The 23,361-nt window shown below is 50.4% G+C and overlaps 1 protein-coding gene across 3 annotated transcripts in view; it reads right to left on the bottom strand.

Annotated features, from left to right (window-relative positions):
* Positions 1-1,461: 1,461 nt before the first annotated feature.
* The window catches only part of Pik3c2b (phosphatidylinositol-4-phosphate 3-kinase catalytic subunit type 2 beta), a 66,109-nt gene continuing 44,209 nt past the window's right edge, over positions 1,462-23,361 (bottom strand). For all 3 annotated transcript variants that reach the window (XM_037211420.1, XM_028876566.2, XM_028876567.2), the window contains 18 exons: positions 22,309-22,497; positions 20,933-21,026; positions 20,703-20,797; positions 20,113-20,293; positions 19,262-19,369; positions 18,616-18,708; positions 17,235-17,364; positions 16,108-16,244; positions 11,148-11,317; positions 10,597-10,753; positions 10,187-10,296; positions 8,833-9,034; positions 8,301-8,425; positions 7,218-7,335; positions 6,368-6,449; positions 5,911-6,017; positions 3,672-3,800; positions 1,462-3,030 (listed from right to left, as the gene is read on the bottom strand). In XM_037211420.1, coding sequence (XP_037067315.1) covers positions 2,842-3,030; positions 3,672-3,800; positions 5,911-6,017; positions 6,368-6,449; positions 7,218-7,335; positions 8,301-8,425; positions 8,833-9,034; positions 10,187-10,296; positions 10,597-10,753; positions 11,148-11,317; positions 16,108-16,244; positions 17,235-17,364; positions 18,616-18,708; positions 19,262-19,369; positions 20,113-20,293; positions 20,703-20,797; positions 20,933-21,026; positions 22,309-22,497 — 2,416 coding nt within the window. In that variant the 3' untranslated portion in view covers positions 1,462-2,841. The remainder of the gene's footprint in view (positions 3,031-3,671; positions 3,801-5,910; positions 6,018-6,367; positions 6,450-7,217; positions 7,336-8,300; positions 8,426-8,832; positions 9,035-10,186; positions 10,297-10,596; positions 10,754-11,147; positions 11,318-16,107; positions 16,245-17,234; positions 17,365-18,615; positions 18,709-19,261; positions 19,370-20,112; positions 20,294-20,702; positions 20,798-20,932; positions 21,027-22,308; positions 22,498-23,361) is intronic.

A 23,361-nucleotide genomic window follows, 5' to 3' on the forward strand; every position in this document is an offset into this window, starting at 1 on the left:
GATCATCTTGGAGGAATCATATCTGGACAATAGGAGCAATATATAACAATGATTTATTGGAGTGCCTTAAAGACTCCAGCTGAGACCCTAAGAGGTGGGATCACACCTTGACTGGGAGAGCCTGACTATGCCTACCTCCTGCACACACACCCCCAGTTCCTCCTTGATTTTGACCTAGAGGTCATGTCAGTACCCTGAAAATAAACTTTGTGGGGGCTATCACAGGACCCCTTTATACTCTTCCCAATGTGGCCACACTGAAGACATCTCTCTCTGCTTTTCATCACTACTCTCCATCCCATCCATTGGCAAGCTGGAACAGTGGCTGAGCCTAACCTGTTAGGCCTCCTGAAACAGGGCTTCTGCCCTCAAACTTTGATTGCAAGCAGCTGACAATTGTAAAGATGTCCATGTCGTGCACTAGGGCAGATAAACACGCATCTGATGCTTATCCAACACTCACACATCAACCGATCTTTAATAATGGTAGCTTTGTTTTCTCAAATGTCATTTATTAGAAAATACAATTCCAGAGAAAGTAGAAGACAGAAGGAGGTGGGAAGTGGGTACAGTACATAGGCCTCTTTAAGTCAGGGGCACAAAGGGTCGAAATAAAATGAGCTACAGTAGCTCATCTATGGTCCAAACATCCGGAAGGTTCCGTGGCTTTCCCTCTCCAGTCTCTGGCCTTCAGCAGTCCGCTTTATCCTTGGCATTTTTAAATTATATTTGTGTGTGTGTGTGGTGCACATATGATGTGTAATGTATGTGGAAGCCAAAGAACAACGTGTGGAAGTTGGTTTGCTCTGGCCCTCTTGAAGGTCTCAGTGATCAGACTCGAGCTGACAGGGCAAGTGCCCTTACCCACTCAGCCATCTCACTGGCCTGGCGTTTTTAATAAAGAAAAAAAAAAAAAATGAATGGCTGTGGCGGCTCACGCCTGTAATCTTAGCACCTGGGAGGTTGAAGGCAGGTAGATCAAGGTTATCCTCATCTACATAGGAGTCTGAGGCCAACCTGGGCTATATGATATCCTCACCCATAAACAAAAACACAAGCAAAACAAAACCTTCCTTGCTTCCATTTGGCTTCAATGAACGGAGCTTTTTCTCTCCAGTAGTGGGGTCACAGAGAAACTGTTTATGGTGTCCTTGCTAACCCTTTTCCTCATCAGCTAACTCCTGCTTTAAAAAGTTAATTGCCTGCCGGTTGGTGGCGGCACATGCCTTTAATCCCAGCACTCAGGAGGCAGAGGCAGGCGGATCTCTGTGAGTTCGAGGCCAGCCTGGTCTACAGGGCCAGTTCCAGAATAGGTTCCAAAGCTACACAAAGCAACCCTGCCTCGAAAAAACCAAAATTTAATTCCAGCCCTACAGAGGCAGAGGTAGGCAGATCTCTATGAGTTCGAGGCCAGCCTAGTCTACATAGCGAGACCCTGTCTCAAGAAACAAAAAAGTTAAATTGAGTCCCTATCCCTCACTTTTTAAATAAGACAACTCTTTGGAGAGAAACTCGAGTGGATTTTAAATTCATCTGGTGAGGAACAGGGAGTATGCGGTGGGCTGGGGTGCAGCGGTGGTAGAGCGCTTGTCTGGCACTCAAAAGACCCTGGGTTGACCCCTAGCACCACAGAAGAAAGACATGTGCTGAAAGAATCTTTCGTTTGTTTTCTAAAGAGTATGTGCTCCAGTGCAGCCTCCTTCTGGCCAGGAAGATTACCGGAAGAAACAATCGCCTTGACCGATCTTCACTCTCTCCAGCCTCCTTGGTTATGGCCTGGGCACCCTCTGTCTACACACTGAACGGCTTTGTGGCCCTACAGAATGAAACTCCTTTGGAAGTGTGACAGAAGCAGGGTTTGGGAGAGAAAGTAGTAGAGGGTCTCAGGGAACGTATTCCAGAAACTGTGCAGCAAGTGGCCCAGAGCTAAGGGTTGGCAGCATTTTGTCCCATCAAACAAGATGGGACATAGAAGCACCCCAGTGTATTCACCAGGACCCACAGAGGGCTGAGAGATCAGAGGCGGGAGGGAGAGAAGAAAGCGTTAAGAGTCAAATCCGACCAGCAGGGGGAGAAGAGAGGAAAAACTTTGCCCTAAAAGAGCGTGGGTCCCTGAATATAGGTCCTTGGCGGACCCCTGACATGGAAGACCCTTCCTTACACACATAGGTATCACGTTGCTCTCCTTTGGAGGCAGAATCGGACAGCCCGAAGAGGGCCTCAGGCCAGCAGCCAGTGAGTCCTCCCCACCCTTCCCCAGTGCGCCTGAGAGGGGGAGGGCTTCACTGAGGACCTACCAGGGGGGCCCCTCCCCAACATTTCCTATAGCTAGAAAACAAAACCCAAAAATCCTGGGGAGAAGTCCAATAAGAACTTTCATCATACAAAAAAAAACCCAAATAGTCCTCATTTGCCTTCTGAGGCACGGTATGCCCCTCTCACAAAGCTTCCTGTCCCAGTTAGGACAACATTACTATTTCATTTTTTAAAAATAAAAATAAAAATGTCCACCCACCCTCCCCCAAGTGCTACTTCATACGGCCTGCACTCCACACCCCCAAAGCAGGCATTGTTCCCTTGACACAAGGTAGACTTAAAACTCTGCTGCAACCCCCACAGCCTCCAAGGGGGCTGTCCCCCACAATCAACCCAAGTGCAGTCTGCTGAGGAAGGGTCAGCGGAGAGCGCTGGACTCCTCCAGCCCCTCCCCGAGGTCAGATCCACCTGGACCGTGGGAAAGGCCACCGTGGGCTCCGCCTCTTCCTAGCAAAGGAGTCAGGCAGGGGAGAGACCTCTCCTCCAGCTCTGGGCAGCAGCTGCAGGTCTGGGCCGTGACTGGGCTCATGAGGTTCCGTGCCCTCGAGATCCCAGTGCAAACCAGCCGGTCTTCTCCTGGGCCAGGTCCAGCTCCCGAAGGCGGATGTGTACCTCCCCAAGGAGCACGTTCTCCCAAAATCCTTGTTCACTTAGCACACTCAGCTGGAGCTCCCGCTGCTGCAGGTCTCCCTTGGGGATCCCGTCATACACCAGCTGCAAACGTGGGCATTGGGAAGAGAGAGGAGCCGTGAGACAGGGCAGGGCCAGGTCCACCGCGAGTTCAGAAGAGACGACCAGTCCCTGGGGTGGTTTCTTTAAGACAGGGTGGCATGTCACCCAGGCTGGCCTGGTGCTCACAGCAATCCTGCCTCTGCCTCCCGAAGGCTGGGATTATGTCATTGGAGCCTCTGGTCATCCTCCACACAGGGCCAGCAGGCTCTCTCTCCTCAAGGTGGCCCAAGTCCCATCTTGAGAATCACAGCCCTCAGGGTTTGAAAGCTTTCACTGCAGGGGGGCACACTGTGTTAGGCTTTAATGAGTAGGTGGGGGCTCAAAAGACAGCTCACTGGTTGAGGGTGCTTGCTGTCAGGCTGGAGAGAGAGACGGCTCAGTGGTTAAGAGCAGTGGTTGTTGCCCCACATGGTGGCGCGCACCTTTAATCCCAGCCCTCGGGAGGCAGAGGCAGGCGGATCTCTGTGAGTTCGAGGCCAGCCTGGTCTACAGAGCGAGATCCAGGACAGGCACCAAAACTACACAGAGAAACCCTGTCTCAGAAAAACAAACAAACAAACGAGCAAGAAGTGGTTTGCCAACCCCTGCGCTGCCCGCACCCCTCTCCCCCAGTGTCTACACACCATCTCATTGTAGGTAGGGTTGCAGGTTTTCCGGGCCACTTTGGTTTTCCTCTTTGTGGTCTTCTGAGGGTCAGGAAGGAGGTAAATCTTTACATAGGGGTCAGGGTCGTTCCCATCCTGGAGCGGCTGCTATAATAGAATGAAACAGAAGATGAAGATCCCACAGTCTCTTCCACTTCCCAGTCATCCCTGAAGCCACACTCTGGTCTAGATTCTCTCTCATTCGCCCGCTGGCTTTTTGTAGTGCATACTTAATCTTTTCGTCTGCTTTCCAGCTCATTACACGCTGATAAAAAGATCTGCCACGATTGCGTTAAAAATAAATACATATATGCATACATACATACATACATACATATGCTGATAAAAAGATCTACCATGATTATGTTAAAAAAATATATACATGAGCTGGGCAGTAGTGGTGCACGCCTTTAATCCAGCACCTGGGAAGCAGAGGCAGGTGGATCTTTGTGAGTTCAAGGCCAGCCTGGTCCACAGAGGGAGAGCCAGAAGAGACTGCAAAGCTACACAGAGAAACCCTGTATTGAAAAACAAAAATAAAAAAAAAAAAAATACATCACACACACATACACACACACACACACACACACACACACACACACACACACGTAATGTGTGTAATTTTTCAGTTTTAGTTTTCTGAGACAGGGTCTCTCTACATAGCCCTGGCTGTCCTAGAGTTCACTATAGAGACCAGGCTGAACTCACAGAGATCCAGCTACCTGTCCCTGCCTCCTGAGTGCTGAGATCAAAGGAATGCATCACTATTCCTGGCTTATAATAGAGTTTAAGTGAACTCTCCCTGGGTATCAAGTCTCCCCAGGCATTTCCTCTCCATGCTATTCTGTCATTTGGTCCCTTTTAAGCCCTAACAGGTAGAGGTATGTATGAGTCAGAGAGAAGAGGTTGCTTGCTCAAGGTCCGTGGACTACTGATTCACTCAAGTTGACTCTGTTCTAGTTTTTGTTTGTTTTTAGTGCCTGGGTCCAACCTACGGTCCAAACTCATCCTTAAGTCAAAGCTGAGAGTAGCATTTCATGACTGAAACCCTAGTACTTGGAAGGCCGAGTCAGGAGGACTGCCTTGTGGTCAAGGCCAGATGGGCTACATGGAGTTTCAGTTCCAGGCTAGTCTGAACTAGATTGAAAGCCTGTCTCACAAAAATAAATAAGTAAATTAAAAAACCTGACACTTAAGTCAGAATACAGCACATTTACCCAAAGACCTCCAAGAATTTCCATCAGGACTGAAGCCAGAGCCTTACTATACGCCCATTGGTTTCTTCACCCTTCACCCTGGGCTGTAGCCAATGGGAACTAGAACACACACACACACACAGGCTTTCTCCTGGAGTCTGGGCTTTTAGACCCAACTGAGGTCTCCTCTTTCCCCCAGGACTCCTGGTCTGCTTTATTTCTTGTACAGTTCTCAACCCACTGACACACCATTTATTCTCCCTGTCTGTTCTATAGTCTGCCCTTTCTAAGTGGACTGTAAGCACCCTGGGCACAGCGGTGTTCTGACTTCTCCTGCATCAAGGGCTAATGTATTAGTAGGCACCAGATAACATTTGTTGAAGGAATGAGTGAGTGATAGCCCAATGTGAACATGAAACCAAGGTTTCTTTGACTCCAAAGTACACGCTTCTGCTATGACTTGGTGTTCCAGTCTTCAAAATAAGCAACATCAGATGCTGGGTATTGTAAATGTTCAACAAAAGTTCCTTTCCCATTCATGGTATCCTTAGACCCTGTGCCAAAATTAATTATATACTGCCTTGAATATGCCTGAAGGAAGTCCAGTGGCTGCCCCGTCTAGACTCACCTATCTATATTTATCTATTACTGTAACCAGGTAGCAAGTCCCCTGGGCCTCTCTTTTATAAAACCATAATTACCATAACAACAGTACTACTCAGAAAGGCAAGTGCATCTCATGGATTATCTCACTTCATCCCCACAGCAACCCCTGAAGAGAGGCACCAACATCATCTTATAAAGAGGCTCACAGTGCTCAGGATACGGCCGCATAGACCACAGCAAGCAAGCAGCTGTGTTTTGAATCGCCTGGTCAACCGCAGGCCTGGCATGGGCAGCCTGTGGCGGAGGCTCAGTAAACATCTGTGGTTACTCTCATTATCCGGGAGCAGGGAACTGACTCGCCCAAAAACTACCAGCAGAGAGATGAAGGACCCAATGAGGGCTGTGCCTGCACTTACCAAGCCCCGAATGTGCATCACCATGATGAAGAGCTTGTTGTTTTTGTAGGAAATCGACAGCTTCACTTCCCCACCGACCTTTCCAACCGGCCGGGCCCATGTCCCATCTGTAGGAAAAAAGGAAGCTGAGAAAGATCATAGGCCAGAAGTGCCCCTGACTGGTGCCAGGCAGACATTTCTACTTTCTTCTTGAAGTCCTGCCCCAGTCTGTCTGGTTTCTGATACTCACGTGGGTCTGGAATGTAACGTAGAGTTGGGTTGGGATGAGTGGACCCAATCTGAGAGGGGCTATCACTGAATAAATACCCATCCCTAGGGAACTCAGCCACAGAGCTGTGGACAGCACAGCCCGAATGGAAAACCAGAGTCCCCAAAAGTAAGCAACTGAACAGGAAAGAAAGTTGACAAAGAGGTGGGGATGTGTTTTGGGGGGAATGACACCAGGAAGGTACCGTACCTGAGGACTTTGGAGCTGGGCTGGTGCCTGAAGCCTTCTCATCCCGGGGAAGGGGGTGGAAGAAGGTGTATACCAGATCACACTGGAACAGACCAGAAAACAGGGCCACTCCGGTAAGACACGACCCAGAAAGGGCTAACTTTATTTAGACATAGACACAGACAGACAGATAGACACACACACTTTGTTTTGTTAAGAAAAACTAGCCAATGCTTGGGTGGGTTGGGGAACAAATTCCTGTAATCTCAGCAATCAAGAAACAAAAGGAAGAAGACTGTTACAAGTTCAAGGCTAACCTGGTCTGCAAAGTGAGTTCTTGAGAGTGAGACCACATCTCAAAAAATCAAAATGACAAAAATAAGTAAAAAACAAAACAAAACAGGCCACTTCGGGTCGAAAGCTGTCTATTCCACTCCTGTCTTCTTTTCTTTGTTTTGGTTTTTCAAGACAGGGTTTCTCTGTGTATCTCTGGCTGTCCGGGATCTCACTCTGTAGACCAGGCTGGCCTTGAATTCATAGAGATCCGCCTGCCTCTGCCTCCTTGAGTGCTGGGATTAAAGGCGTGCGCTGCCACCTGTCTACCCCTGTCTTCTCTATTCCCCTATCAGCACACCAGCTTGGGGAGATAAGACAGGGCTAGCCTGGGGCTGAAACACAAGCCTTTCTCTGGAAGAGTGTTTCTAATAAACACAGGAAATGAAAAAACCTAGGCCTGAGGCTCGATCCACCACGGACCTGCGCTCTCCAATCCTCAGTAGAGTCGGCACTGGTCATTCACTAGGCAGACAGACCCGGATGACCTCCTCATGACTCAGGCCCCTCCTCTCACATCCTATACCCACGCACTCACCTCAGCCACCTCAGGAGCTGCGTGGATCAAGTGCCAGATGTAGCCATTTAGCTCCTCCCTCCGCCGCTCAGCCACCGCCTCTCCCCGGGAGCGGCCAATCACAAAGCGGCTAGGGAAGCTGGAAGGACAGGAAGACAAGGGACACAGGGGGATGGGGAGTGAGTATGAAGATTTTAGATATTTCCTTTGCATTTCTATTTACCTGATCCTCAATTCCCAGCTGCTTCTCTTCTGGGGGACCCTTGCCTCCCTGACTCCTACCAGAATTCCCAATCTGTGTTCACGACTGTGGGTTAGTCTATTTCTATCTCTTTCTTTCTCTCTGTCTCTGTCTGTCTCTGTCTCTCTCTTCCTGGGACCCCAGACAATTGCAGCATTTTAATCATCAAGCATTTAAAGACTTCTAGGTATGGTTCTGTGGCATTGAGGACATTCACAATGCTGCATGAATGTCCCCAGAAGCCAGGTCCAGAATCCTTTCATCTTGCAGAACTAAAGCATCACACCTGTTAGATCTCAACCACCGATTCTGCATTCAGTTCCCAGGGCTCTGACTGCTCTAGGGGACTCCGATAAGTAGGGCCACATAGCTTTTTATCTTCTCGTGCTGGACTATTTCATTTAGGCTCATCTGTGATGTAGGTGTCAAAGGTCCCTTTCAAGGCTCTGTATGTGTGTGTGTGTGTGTGTGTGTGTGTGTGTGCGCGCGCGCGCATGTGTGTCACACTTTATCTATTAGGAAAAACGGTATAATCCCTTGATAAGTTATAAACTTTGAGTCATGTTCAGATTCACCCAGTGCCCCTGCTTTCAGCTCAGCTGGCTTGCTTTCTGGCTGGTGCTTCCGTGTTTTGTTTTGTTTTTCCGCAAGGCTGTTGGGCTGGCTGGCAATTACAGCCAGCAGGGGGCGCACTCGTCACCAACCCCACTACCTGGCAGAGTAAAGCAGGTAGAGATCTTCAGTTTTGTGGAGTCCTTTATGAAACAGCAAGCCTGCTAGCTCCAATCTTCCTCCCTCCCCAGTTTCTTTGAGCTCAAAGGATGGGGGCGCAGGACGGTGTGTGTGTCGGGGGGGGGCGCTACCTGGGCAGGAAGGAGGAAGGGAAGAGCAGGCGCAGCTTATTGTGCAGTTCCTGGAACTCCTCGAACGTCCTCTGGATGTACGTTGCCTCATGAGCGTTCTCTCTCATCACCTTCACCACGTATATCTGCAAAGGCCAAAACTCAGAGTACACCTGCCTCCTAGAGGGGACCGGGAGCAGATGCGCACGTGTGCCTGTGTGAGTGTGTGGGCGTGGTGCTGTCCAGAAGGACAAAGCTCTCAGAAGAGTCTCCAGTGGAGAGAAGAGGGGTGGGCTGCATACAGGCAGGAACTTGAAAGCAGAGACCTCTGCCTGTGTCTCCCAGGACATGTGGTTCACAGGCTTACAAACCAGCTCAGCTGCCTGAACCTATGCAGATCACTCAATGGAAGGAACTGGTCTGTCTGGGATTATTCCCAGTGCAAGAGCCTGGGTAAACTCCAGGGCCCACTGCGCAGGTGTGAAGGAAGAGTGAACTCCCAGAAGATGGGTGGACAAGAAGCAACGGAGCGTCAGAGAGGGTGAACACTCACATAGCCCTTGCTGGGGTGGAAGACCTTCTCATGTCGGCAGAGAAAAACATCACTGAGGCGGCCAGAGCTCTTGAGCGTGTGTGTTCTGGGCGCAAAGGAGAGGGTCAGCCGGTCATCGGAGCCCGTGAACTTCATCTGAGCCAGGTTATGGATGAAAAAGTTGAGTTTCGTGGCTACGCTGCCCAGGCTGGACTCTATCAACCTGTTGTGCAGGATGGGAAACAAAGGATGTAACCACGGACCCAACCTCCCTCTGCCTTGACAACTATCTAAAAAGATATTCCCAAAGTCCTGAGATTTGGGGGTGAAGGGATGGGGGGGTGGGGATCTCATACATAGGCAGGATCTCACTATGTAGCCCAGGCTGCCCTCAAATTCATGGTGATCCTCCTGTCTCAGCTTCCCAAGTACTAGGATTACAGGTGTGGGCTACCATGCCCAGCCCTGAGTCCTGAAATTAACCACCAGATCAAATTACGTTCCCAATGTAATAGTCTCACGAGCACATGATTGACACAATTGTGTCATGCAGTTTGTGTTTGTGAATCCTGAGTTCTTATTCCTCCTGCCAAAGACACTCAAAACAAGGTAGGAGGGAACTTGGGACAGCAAATGTCTAAACAGTACTATCAAGTGGAATCCCAGTGCCATACCAGGCCCTGCTCAAAAAGACTAACTTCTAAGAGATATCTCCTGAAAGGGGACGGGTCTGACTGAAAGAGCTAGAAAATATCATAAACTGGGTGCGATTCCAGCAGAGGCAGGTAGATCTTTGAGCTCCTTCAAGGCTAGCCTGGTCTACAGAAGAAATTCTAAGACAGCCAGGACTACACAGAAAGACCCTGTCTTGAAAAACAATAAATGAATAAATAAAACCTATTATGAAATCCAGCTTTATACTGCCTCCTAGACAAAGTCTCTGATTGGGATCTGGTAGGAACCCAGATAAGAGCCAGGCAGAGGTGGCGCACACCTTTAATCCCAGCAACTGGGAGGCAGAAGTTGGCAGAAGAAGGAGGAGAAGGAGGAGGAGGAAGGAGGAGAGGGGAGAGGAGAGGAGAAGAGGGGATGAGGAGGAGGGAAAGGAGGAGGGGAAGGAGGAGGGGAGGAGGAGGGGAGGAGGAGGAGGAGGAGGAGGAGGAGGAGGTGATAGATGCTAATAGCCCTACTTACACACATTAGCCTCAGAATGTAAACAGGAACAAAATGATTACCAAGGCAAAACCGGGACAGGAGATCCAAGTCCTGGCCCTGCCAGTTGGACTAAGCCTTTCCCGCTGCCCAACCTGCCCCTGCCAACTCAGCAGCCTGCGAACCACTCGGGTGGGCAGCACTGGTTTGTGCTGTGTGTTACCTTGTGAAGTAGGTGGTGGCATTGGCCTCTGTGTCCTGAGGCCTCAGGGCATCATACACATACTTGAGGTCCTCCAGGTCGGAGAGCTCAGGGATGCCACAGGACAACATCTACAAGAAGAAAGGAGGACTTGTCCTCTACCCTGAGGCAAGGTTTTCCGTACTAGGCTCCACGATCTCTTGGGGTTATAGACAGATGCTGTGGGCAGGGGTTAGAGGGCCACAGGAACTGAGAGGCTGAGGGAGGGGGTCAGGCATCACTGTTCCTAGCAGTTTGGGTCCCTGCCTTTAGGGAAGACAGGGAGCAAACTGAGAGACGTGGATCTCCAGGAACCCTCTGGAAAAAATCCCGGGCAGTCTTAAAGATGGAGCCAGGTAATAAGGAAGGTCACAAAGAGATGAGCTCCTCACCAGGCCCAGAAGGTTGAGGAAGAGGTGGGTGTGCTTGCGAATGAGGTTGTAGGCTTGGCAGCAAAGGTCAACAAAATCATGGAAGCGGCTGGAAGGCTTGTCACCCCCGTTGATGACATACGCCATGTCCGAGGTGAAGACGAAGGGGGCGCGGTCCCTGAGCCAAGGGAACGTACAGGGAGAAGGTCAACATGGAGAAGGGAGGTCACCTTGTAAGCTCCACCAGGAGCATCACCAGAGTCTGCTCTCCTTCAGCCCTCATCATGTGTTCTAACCGGGGAACTAGTGACGCTTTCCCCCAGCTACCCAACTGGGGTCTCTGCTGAAGCTCAGATACCTGCCCCTTTGCTCAGTCCTCAGCCCCTCATCATGGGATCAGCTGATCCTCACCTTCCACAAGACTCTGCATGGACTTGACTGCATGGACTTGAGCTCCTTATCAGTCTCCTCTTCTTCAGAGCGGCCCGCCCAGGGTCAGTGCTCTGAGGCCCAGTTGCTTTCTATCACAGCATTGCACCCCAGCTCTTGCCTTTCACACGGGGGCCACTTACCTCTTGATATTGCCAAACATCTGCGCGTGGCCCAGGAAGCGGCCGAAATCTATATGGAACATGTGCCCGGTGGTCTTCAGCATGATGTTGTCATTGTGTCTGTCACAGATGCCCAAGATGTACGTAGCCACACAGCAGCCAGCGCAGGAGTAGATGAAGTTCTCCACAGCCTGTGGAGAGTGGAGGCAGGAGGTGGGGCCATGGCCAGTTCTGACGTTTCTCTCTCACATGAACTCCAGCAACACCCAGCACCTGCCTGCTGCTCATCCTCATCCTATACCAAAGCACAGGCTTATGTACAAAGAAACACCTTCCTTGTGCACGTATTCTGAAGTAGGACATGGAAGGTTTATATGTCTACTATATAGACCCTTCATCTGAATTTGTTTGTTTGTTTGTTTGTTTTTGGCTGGAAAGACAGTGGGCATGTGCAGTTCAGATTGGGAGACCTTAGTGAACAGAAAGGTTGATGCTTAAAAACTTTTCCAGCAGGTCGTGATAACCCCGACTCAAGAGTGGATGCTGAGTATCAGAACTCAGGGCACCTGACCCTGTTGTAGAATCTTATTTTAACTAGGCAAAGATGTGTTACATTTGTTTCTGCAGCATTTGTTTAACGATGCAAGGACGTGTGTTTAATGATGTAAAGACATGTTGCATGTCGTTCACCATGCCTGCCTAAAGCACCTGATTGGTCTATCAAAGAGCTGAACAGGCCGGGCGGTGGTGGCACACGCCTTTAATCCCAGCACTTGGGAGGCAGAGCCAGGCGGATCTCTGTGAGTTCGGGGCCAGCCTGGGCTACCAAGTGAGTTCCAGGAAAGGCGCAAAGCTACACAGAGAAACCCTGTCTCAAAAAAAAAAAAAAAAAAAAAAAAAAAAAGAGCTGAACAACCAATAGCTAGGCAGGGCTGCCAGGCAGAGAGAATACATAGGAGGAGAAATCTAGGCTCAAGGACAAAGAGAAGGAAAAGACATGCCCAGGGCAAGATGCCAGGCAGATGCCAGCTGGACACAGAGAAGCAGTGAAAGTCAGACACACAGAAGTAAGAAAGGAAGAAGCCCCGAGGCCAAAAGTAGATACCGAGAAATAGGGTACTTTAAGTTAAAAGAGCTAGCCAGAAATATGCCTAAGCTAGGCTGGGCATTCAAAATTAAGTCTCTGTGTTATGATTTGGGAGCTGGCTGGTGGCCCCAAAGAAAAAGCCTGGTACATGGCCCTTCTTCCTGCCCCAAATAACACTCCATTCCCTTAGCGTTTGGGACCAGCTAGATGCTTCCCTAATTAAAACCCTGCGCTCCAGAGAAGAGCTGAGACAGCGTCACACTTCCTGTACTGTTTTGCACTTGAAAATCAGACATCTCTATTTGGTAAAATGTGTTAGAGATATTTTGGGGCTGAGGTAGGAGCACTTGTGCTGCAAGCATGAAGACCTGAGTTGGAATCCCCAGGACCGATGCAAAAAGCTAGGGATGGCAGTGCGTGCCTGCAACCCCAGTGTGATGGGACACAGACAGGCTGAGCGCTCACCAGCCAACCTCCCCACAACAGCAAGCTTCCAGTTCCTTCCTCAGCAGACCCTACCTAAAGACAGTAAAGTACAGAGTGACAGAGAAAGACACTTGGTGTCTTGCTTTGGCCTTAGCATGCTCACCCATGGGCGTGTGCACTTAGCCCACTCATGTTCATGCACACACACACACACACACACACACACACACATACACACACACAAAAACAAAAAATCACAATAATTCGACTACACCAGGTATCTCATGCCTATCATCCTCACACTTAAATTCAAGATAATCCCATCTACACAGCAAGCTCAAGGACATCCTGGGCTACATGAGACTCTGTCTCAAAAAGAATTCAATAACACTGTGAATATTCTGCTATCACAAACCACACTCCATAGAGGGAGGAATAAAGATAAAGTAATTTAAAAAAAAAATCACATTTTTACATATTGCTGAAATGGGACTCAGATGTAGGTTTATTGAAATTTGAGAATATATACTTGACAAGCAAAGTTTTAGAAGCTAATGTTTAAGAAAATACACTCTTGGTTGCTTATTTGTTTTGTTGTTGATGTTGTTTTAGTTTTGTGAGACAGGGTTTCTCTGTGTAGCCCTGGCTATCCTGGAACTCTGTAGACCAGGCTAGCCTGGAACTCATGAGATTTGGCTGCCTCTGCCTCCCAAGTGCTGGGATTAAAGGCGTGCAACATATCCACTTTTTTTTGACCACTTATTTCTTTTTCAGACAGTATCATATTCTGTAGCCCTGGCTGGCCTGGGATATCTAGATCAAACTTATTATGATCCTTCTGTCTCAGCCTCCTGAGTGTTAGGACTAAAGGCACAGACACCACGTCTACTCTTTGGTTTGATGTTTTAAGGGGGTTGTTTTCAGCACTGGAGGGCTGTGCAAATCCAGGACTTTGCACATGCGGGAGAAGGGTCCATCCACTATGTGGCTAGTTTGAGACCAACCTAGACTATATATGACCCAGTCTCAAGAGAACATCACAAAATCATTGTATAGTTAATGCTTAGCATGGATTCACCCCATCACACAATTAAAAAATGCTTTACATTAACAAAAAAAAAAAAAAAAGGAGGAGGGGGCCAGGTGTGGTGGCACTTGGGAGGCAGAGGTAGGTCTCTGTGAATTTTAGGCTGACTTGGTCTACATAATGAGTTCCAGGCCAGACAGAGCTACATAGTGACTCTCAAAACAGACGTCACAGAATTCAGCTTCTGTAATGGAAAGACCATTTCTTAGAAAGCAAAAATCTATGAATGAAAAGAAACCACTTGGTAAGGAGCATAGCCCATCCAGTCCCAGTTTTGGCTTACCGTCTCCATTAACCTGTCATGTATTCTTTCTATCTTAGATGAGGCCTCCGGCGGATCACAAAAAGCTGTACTGGTGCCCACCAGTGATGACTGCACTCCCCTACCTCCTCCCTGAGTTGGGCAGGTATGAACCTCAATTTATATGGGGTCCCCTCCTAACCTGAGGGTCTCACTGGTGAAATATGGGTGCCGTTTCCTGCGTACAGTCACGTTCTTTTCTAGGCACTACCATAAGAGACTACTAGCACCACGCCTCATCCCTACAATCCCAGCACTCAGGAAGCTGAGGCAGGAGGATTGTGAGTTTCAGGCCTGCCTGAGCTGTGCTACAGAGTGAGGTCCTGTCTGAAAAACCAAAAGGGAAAAAAAAAATTAAGAGAGTCAGCTTCCAGGTATGCGCCTGCTTGTAGACACTTCCACGTTTATTGTGATTTGCTAGCACACTGGCGTGGAGTGATTACAATCCAACACCTAGCGCAGCACTTGCTATGCGGGGCCTTGGAGGAGGGGAGAGAAGAAGCAACAGTCCTCTCCAAGGTGGAGTCGCATGATGTAGAAGGAGCAGCGTTTGAGGACTGAGGAAGAGGGAACGAGTTTCTAGGCCAAAGGGTATCATCGTCTAAAGGCGCTGAACACGAGCACGTGTCCCTACACTGGAGCCTTAGTGATCAGGGCAGGAGACTGGGGCGGGCCAGGCTGGGTGACAAAGGCAGGGATGGAGAGGTGGGATTCATCTGGGAGGGGCCTCTGAAAAACCCGGAGCAAAGCTGTGACATGAACGGTTCTGACTTAATTCCCTGAAACCAGGCAGAGGACCATGAAGAAGCCGGTGGCTCTGGTGTGGGTGACTGCAGCATCCTACATTTACTGACGGGAAACACAAAACAAGCAGGCCTCAGGAGGGGAGTAGGGACGGGGAACTAAGCTTTGCCTCCACGGAGTCTGGTGACAGCGGAGAAGCAGCAGAGGACTCCAGCAGCCCAGGGCTAGAGAGGCTTAGGCTGCATGGAAAAGGGGGCTACAAGAAGGGCTTTGGAGTCATCCGTAGGTGAGTAGGGATAGAGGGCGTAACAGACCGCATAGTCAGTCAAGAGTGTGTTAGAGAGCACAGGGGGCTAAGGGATTAAACCCTGGGAACACGCAGGGCAGTGGTCGCACGCCTTTAATCCCAACACTTGGGAGGCAGAGCAGGCGGATCTCTGTGAGTTCGAGGCCAGCCTGGTCTACAGAGTGAGATGCAGGACAGGCACAAAGCTACACAGAAAAACCCTGTCTTGAAAAACCAACCAACCAACCAACAACCAACCAACCAAACAAACAAACAAACCCTGGGGAACCACAAACTCACTAGGGCCATTTAAGACCCGATCACACACCCATCAGACATATTCTGGTTATAATTTGGATGCCTGCACGTCTTCCTTCTGGAATAAAATGCATTGATCAACGTAAATTACTATTTATATTTCCTAGAAGCAAGCCTTATAGAAATTAACATTCTGGCATTTTTGTTTGTTTTTGAGACAGAGTCTCACTATGTATAGTCCTGGCTGGCTTGAAACTCAGAGATATCGACCTGCCTCTGCCTCCTGTGTGCTGGGATTAAAAGTATGTGCCCCAGTCTGGTATTTTTATTGTAAGCTGCCCCTTTCCACTCTCACCCCAAACTTCATTAATCCAAAGACTACAGTCATGAAGCTGTGGACTGGCCGTGGGTAACAGCAGACCACCAAGGCTCTGCGTTCCCTGGAAGCTCACCTTCTTCCCTCTAGTCAGGGGCCAGCCAGGCCTCTTGGCTCTCATCACTAGCCTCAATCTTGGCTTCAAGTTACAGTCTTGCATACCAGCCCCACGGCTTGGAGCAAGGGGGGGGACGCACCTGACTCATGCCCACAAAAAAAAAAGGGGGGTTGGGCTAGTTAAAATGATATCTGACCAATACCAAAAGATGCTGTTAATTTACAGCCGTCATCTGACCCATCTCTAGCTACAGAGAAGCATCGGTCCACAAAGAGCACATCCTTCAGCAAAGCTGAGCTGGCTAATCTGTGTGCGTGCGGGTCTGGTGGTAGCGGAGCCATAAGCCGCAGTCACCTACCTTTTCATACTCATCCTCCCCAGGGTTGTGTTTCTGCAGCCAGTCGGCCAGGGGACGGTCCTTGAAGGAACCAGTCACCCCATGCTCTACCTGGATCTTGCGCAGGGTCTCAGCGTTGGGTATCATCTCCACCATCCCTGAGAGAGAAGGGGTCAGACTCAGGCTGCAGAACAGAGTGAGGACGGCTATCTTCGCTGGACTAGACGCTTCCCATGAGCAAAGCCCCGGAGCCTTTGGACCAAGTTCGCCAGTAGGAGGATTCCATGATGGAGGATGGTAAGAAGACCACGCCCACACCGCATAGTCTAGACTGGCTCTAGGCTTCCCCAGGTCATGAGGTTGCTTCTTTTTGTTCTTTTCAGATTTTACTATGAAACTCTTAAAATATATACAGGGCTTTTAATCAATTCTCATGTAGCCATCACCCAGCTTCAGCAATCACCAACACTTTGGCTAATTTCATTTCATCTTCCATTACCCAGTGAGCTTCCTACTTCCTGTTGTTCCAGCTGGAGGGTCTCCCTCTGTAGCCCAAGCTGGCCTCAGACTTCTGATCCTCCTGCCTCATCTGAGAGCTGGGATTATAGGTGTGTTGTTACCACACTCTGCTTTAGACACGCCACTTCATGCAATAGATATGTTTTTATTTATTTACTTATTTATTTATTTGTTGGGACAGGGTTTCTCTGTGTAACAGTCCTAGCTGTTCTGGAACTTGCTTGTAGCCCAGGCTGGCCTCGAACTCACAGAGATCTACCTGCCTCTGCCTCCCAAGTGCTGGGATTACAGGCGTGTGCCACCACCGCCCAGCGCAATATTCTTTTAAATATAATGAACAAGAACATAATAACCACATACCTGTCACATCCAAAAAAAACTTAACAGTGGCCCTTGAAGCCAGCCTATTTTCAAATTTTCCTACAGCCATCTCAAAACTACAATCGGCTTGCTTGATCAAGATCCAAAGTCCACAGAGGTTGCTAGCCTCCGGGTCTGTTTTGTTTTGCTTTCTTTTTCAAGTCACCCCACATCTTCTCATGGAACAGTCCTGCCCTTCTGTTCTCCATTGTTCATGCTGGGAAAGCAGGCAGTGAGGGAAGGGATGCCCTGCCCAACTCCCCACTGACCTCTCCCTCGGCCAGTGGAGAAGCATCGGAAAATGACCATGCGCATGTCCAGCCCCTCCTGCACCCAGATCTTGCTCATGATTCGAATCATCTGCAGGGTGAGCATGTCCTGGCGAAGGTCATCCCCACACTGCAGAGGGAAGAGAGGTGATTAAGATCCATTTCCGCTCCCTCCTCCAGGCTCCCAAACCCCACAGCATTCCAAACTGCAGCAGCAGCAGGAGAGACCGCAGTTCCCCATTCTCTGTCACTCACCTGTTGATCTGGCCCTCACGAGGTTGAGGTTAAGGAACAGGAGCAGTGACGCTGATCTCTGCAGTCTGCCCCCTGCTGTGCCCCCCCAACCCCCATGGCTGCATCCTCATCTGAACTGAATTATGGTTCCTTTTCTGCAAGAAACCCTCCTGATCACTAGACCTGTTTGAGATAAGTTCTCTCTGGGCAGCCCAGGCTGGTTTTGACCAGCAATCTTCCTGCCCTCCGCCTGTGAGGACTGGATTACAGATATACACCACTATGTCTGGTTCGCCAGGCCTTTAAAGAAAACTTGAACATTTCTACCAGATCAGAAACTAACTACAGTACACAGCCAGCTTGTGCGATAAGGCTCTCGTCCCAGAGAACCGAGAGCCCTGTGCATGCTGAGCCCACGTTCTATTCCTGAGCCCCGGGTAGGCGCATGCTGCCTGCCCGAGAGTCTCATTTGTTTCTTTCTCAGCACCACGGAGGAGCCAGTCAGAGGGAAAACAGGAGGTCCATCTAGTGTAACCAGCACCTCATATAAACTCTCCAGCAGCCAGCCACATCCTCTACCAGAATCCGAGCATTGCCTTGCCCGTTTTGTGCAAGCAGCCCTGCCTCCCAGAAAGGGTTCCCATATTCTGAGCTATCCAGTGCCTCTGTTTCTCCTAACACTGCTCTTAGCCTTCTGGGGCCACGCAGAATTTATCAGAATCCCTTTTCACCCGATAGTCTTTCCAATAATAAAAGGCAGCATGAGAACTAGAAGTATGGCTCAGTGGTTAGAGTCATTGCCTGGGATGCTCACAGCCCTGAGCTCAATCCCCAGCAATGGGGAGGGAGGGAGGGTGGAGGAGGAGGAGGTGGAGGAGGAGAAGGGAGGAGAGGACAGGAGAATGGAACAGTTCAGACCTTTCCTGCCAGCCTGGAACATTCTCTTCTTCTCATAGGCATGACTAAAGTATTGGTTTTGCCGCCTTTTGTTTGTTTGTTTGTTTGATTTTAGTTTTTCGAGACAGTGTTTTTGCCTTGTTATGATTTTTGAAACAGTGTCTTGGCCTGGAAGTCACTACATAGCCCAGGCTTGCCCTGGGGCCATCCCTCCTGTGCCCTCACACCCTGCTGGTCGAAGCATCCTCACCTTGAAGATGACCCGGATGTTCTCACCTAGGGGATCCACATTTTGGAAGGCGAGCTTCAGGGGGACCGCATTGGAATTGAAGTAGGAACAGTCCTGTACAGTGGAGAGGGCGGTGGGTGACTCATGTCAGGGTGGTCCACACCCAGGGCATGCTCATGACATCTTCCATATTTCCCAGGAACCCAAAGTCCACACCCCCTTCCTGGCTTCAGCTGCTAGAACCCTGGCTCTAATATCTGACTGCCCACCCTCCTCCCTTCGCTCTGTACACAACTTACTAGTTTGTGATGTCTGGTAAACCCCACATCCCACACTTCCACAAGAGGACCGGACCACATGCCTAAGAGTTGTGAGGATGGATCGAAGCAACCAACCGACAGACCCATGCTGGGCAGTGAGGCTGAGAGCTTCCATCCTCACCTCCTTCCCCAGCTCCACCCTCAGCGTCGCCAGGGAGACCCAGGCTCTGACCCAGCTCTTCTGCCCTGCACACAGTTACAGTAGTCGGCCGAGTCCACACACAGTCAAGCTGGGAAGAGGCCACCTGTTTGCCCTCCACCCTCCTCTCCTAAGACAGAGTAAGGAGGCCCTCACCTCCCCCGAGTGGTCCCCAATCTTTGAAGTTCTACATCTAGCAGAGACTCACCCTGGGCACAATGCCCTTCACCAGCAGGCTGGGGCTAAGCGGCAGACGGCATGAACCATTGAGGGCAAAGAACTGCTTCACCTCCTCCAAGCCCGTGCGAAGGATGCCCTTCAGAGGGAGTGGGGGGGAGCGGGGATGAGGTGAGAGGCCCCAGAGGCTCCACTGAGGGCCAAGCATCTATCTCCCAGAGGGAGGAGCCTAGTCCTGTGCCTAAGTAACAGGGACAAGATCTGAGAAACTCTTGGGAAGAAGGACCACCGCCCGCTTGGGTCCCAGACTTGCTCAATGCTCAGGAAGCCCAGCTGAGTTTCTACAGAGGCAAGGCAGCCAGGAGAAGGGAAGAAGCAGGCACTAAAATGAGGGCAAGTGGGATCACAAGGGCTAAGCCCTTCCGGCTTTAGCTAAGAGAAGCCGAAGATCCAGACTTACAGACAATGATCTCCCAAGTTTTAAACGGCGGAAACCGGAAGTGCCTTCCCACAAACAGATAAAGGTGCCCCTTTCCGTTTACCCGTCTCAGTCCTGAGCCATGGCTCCCCACAGCCAAAGGTGACCGGGCCTTAGCCCTCACCTACCGACTGAGCTTGTGCAGTGGACAGCAGCACACGCAAGTATGCCTTGCCTTTAAGGCCAACAGCTAAGTCAAAATCCTAGTGGTATTTTGCAAGCCAAGCAAAACACGTTCATGAGCTGTGGCCAGCCTGGCGACTCTCTGCTAACGGCCTGCAGGTAACAGCCACCTCCTTCTCATTTCCAGAGACAGTCCCTTTCCATCCTGCCTCTCAGGATGCCTGAGAAGTAAACGGCTCGTCATACAAGCCTCGGCTAGAAATAGGGACAGCCTTGCTTACCTGGCGTGCGGACGGGGTGGCCTCTCGGACCTGCTGGGCCAGTTTGGCCAGGGTATTGACCAGCCAGCACTGGCGATTGAACTCCTCCCTCAGGCCCTTGCCACAGCAGCACAGCAAGGCCGCCAGCAGGTACTGGTAGCGGATGCTGAACTGAGAGTCCTTGAGACTATCCTTCAGTAACCTGCAAGGCAGGGCCAGTGGGGGGTCAGGCCACTCAGCAGCCGCAGCACCGAGCGAGGGAGGCAAGGGTCACACTCTGCCTCCACTCACAAAGCCCACCCCACACCTCGGAGGGAAATAGACTTCGAATGTCTTCCCTGTCTTGATGGAGCCCTTCTATAGCTCATCTTGACTTTATACTTCTGCCACGGGTGGATAGAAAAGGGGGGTATAGATGGTCTTCCCTGAGTTACACGGAGGTGAGTGAAGACCTCCTTGAGGAAGATGCTCTAGACCAAAGCCACAGGGTAGATCAGCAAACATACTGGATGGAGCCTGGTCTCTCAGCGCCTCACGCCTACCTGCCACAGGGGAACTGTGCTTGCACTAGAGACCCTGCCTACCCCCCTTCTTTCTGCACGTGAGTTTACCAGAAGAAGTAGTGGGTCACTCTCAGGTCAGAGATGGCTCGCTTCAGGAGAAAGCGCACCAAGGGGCTGTCCAGGTAGCACTCATACTTCAGGGCCTGTTCAGAAGAAAGCAAACACAAGGCTTCATTAACCACCCGAGATCTACCCTGAACGACTGGCCCTGGGACGGTGGCTTCCGAGGGCAGATATAGAAAGACGAGCTGGGGCATGGGAACTGCGAGTCCCCGCACCTGTACGAGCTGGGGCAGGTAGTCCAGCAGTTCTGCGTCCGAGAGCGAGCCGATCCACTGCACGGCCATCCGACGCACCTCCTGGTCGGGGAATCTGTAAAAGAGTTCAGAGACGGGGGGCTGGAGAGATGGCTCAGTGGTTAGGAGCACTGGCTGCTCTTCCAGAGGTCCTGAGTTCAATTCCCAGCAACCACATGGTGGCTCACAACCATCTGTAATGAGATCTGGCATGCAGCAGAACATTGTATACATAATAAATAAATAAATCTTAAAACTGAGAGACTTATCCCCTCCCCCGTCAAGATCGGCATCTTCTGGATGGCAGCACTTAGGGATGGTCCCCCACCACCACCACCTCATGGACAGTCTCCCTTGGGCAGGGAAGAGCAGGAAAATAGCCTTTCTTGTTGCTTGAACACTTTAAAGGAAATAGAACAAAGTCCTCCACACCACTCCCAAAGCTCTTCCTTAACTCCCACTGTGTTAAAAATTCCTACCGTCAAGGAGCCCTCGAGTGGGTGAAGCAGGTTTTTCGGTAACATCCTACAACACAAAGCCTGCCAGGCAAGCAATAGAGAACTGTGGGGGTTTATATAAGCCAAGAGACAGCCCGGGAAATGAGATTTGCAGGGATTAGCAAAGATGTAGCCTCAAAAAGTCTCAAAGGCAGGTACATTTTGATTGCTGAGATGGCAAGAAAATAAGAAAAGGCAGCTCAGACTGGCAGCCCCGTGACCCCGAGAACTCTTTGGGAGAAAGAGGAGAGAGGACTGTTAAAATCAGAACTCAGAGAGAAAGGTTTGGGCTGTACAAGGGGAATCATTTGTTTGGAACTGTGGATGATTATGTGAGGTTTGGGCATCTTCTTATATGTAAATTTTGCCTCAAAAGAAAAAAAAATTGAACTCTGAGCTCTGCTAATCATGTGCGTGCCCTCGGAGCACGGAGCCCGCGTCTTTAATCCCAGCACTCAGGAAGCAGAGACAGGTAGATCTCTGAATCTGTGAGTTCAAGGCCAGCCTGGTCTGCAAAGCGAATTCCAGGCCAGGTAGGGCTACATGAGACCCTGTCCCAAACAAAACAAAACAAAAACAAAAACCCAAAATTGTTTGTTTAACAAAAAGTTCACGCTGAAATATTTGCAATTCAATGCTGTGTGCTGGGTGAGCAGGAGAGCGCTCAGACACCTCGTGAGGCATGTATGGGAAATGACAGTGGTGGACTCCAGGGGACAGCACAATCTTAAGAGACGGGGGAGACACAGACAAAGCAAAAAGAAAACTAGAAAAGCCCTGAAGACTCATGTCACCTGTCCCCCAACTGGCCCATCAGTGGCGGCAGGGCTGAGGCCGGGACAAGGAGGAGCTTCCACTCACGTGGCATGCAGGAGTCCCAGGGCATCCTGGTGGTTCATGTGTGTCCACTGCTTCAGGAGAGCATAGATGTCCGGCAGGCAAGCCCACTCCCAGCTGGGTGCACTGGCCAGCACCAGGGGGAGGGAGCTCACCTCTGCGTGGCAGTAATAACGCTTTTCCCACAGGTGCTTCCGGTCAGCATCGGAGAGCCTGCGAGGAGAAAAAAAAAAAAATGAAACCTGAGCTGCCAGTCCCTGAGCACGGAGTGAGCCCGAGGGCAGAGAACTTACATTCCAAGGGGATGGCTGCCCATACTGCCTACCACTCGGTGGCTTCCCAACTTCACTGTGCATTATAATCACCTGAGGGGGCTTGGTGACTTCTGGCGCCTAGGTCCCACCCCAACGCCAACTGAGTCAGAATGTCTCTAGAAACTAGGCATCGGGTATTTTAAAATGATCACAGGTGACTGCAATGTGAAGCTCAGCTTGGAATGCAGGGTCCAGATCTCAGCTCTGATCCCATCTCAGGGACGTGTGTCAGACCGAGGTTGAAAGCATGGGCCAGTAAAACCAGACCAGGGGATGCCCTGAGGGTACAACTCCGAGTAGGGCCACTAGAGGGCAGTGGGCAACACTTGTCAGGGTTTGGACAGCTGAGAAGCCTCTTGGGACTTCTCTTAGCTTTATAGGGTCTGTAGCTAATTGGGACTTGCCTGAGATCAGGTGTCTAATGGGAGACAGGAGCTGAGGGGCTAATGAAGTGAGGGGTCAGGAGTGGGGTGGGGGCGGGGAGGTCTGCATCTCTGGTTCCCCCCACCCCCCACCCAGCATATCCACAGAGCTATGCAGGGCCTGGAGAAGTGGCTCGGATGAGCGAGAACACCAACTGCCCTCATTCTCACCCCTCCCTCTCCAACACGGGTGGACACAGCAGCCCCAAGGATGAGATCAGCCTGGACTCCTTTACCCCTGAGAGCTGCCAGCTTGCCAAGACACCTGATCCTTTTTGGAATGTGACGACAAGGCCAGAAAAATGCAAAGGCTGTTGGTGTGGAAGGGGGTAGGTAGGAGG

Source organism: Peromyscus leucopus, chromosome 15, assembly GCF_004664715.2.
Source record: "Peromyscus leucopus breed LL Stock chromosome 15, UCI_PerLeu_2.1, whole genome shotgun sequence".
Classification (NCBI taxonomy): Eukaryota; Metazoa; Chordata; class Mammalia; order Rodentia; family Cricetidae; genus Peromyscus; species Peromyscus leucopus.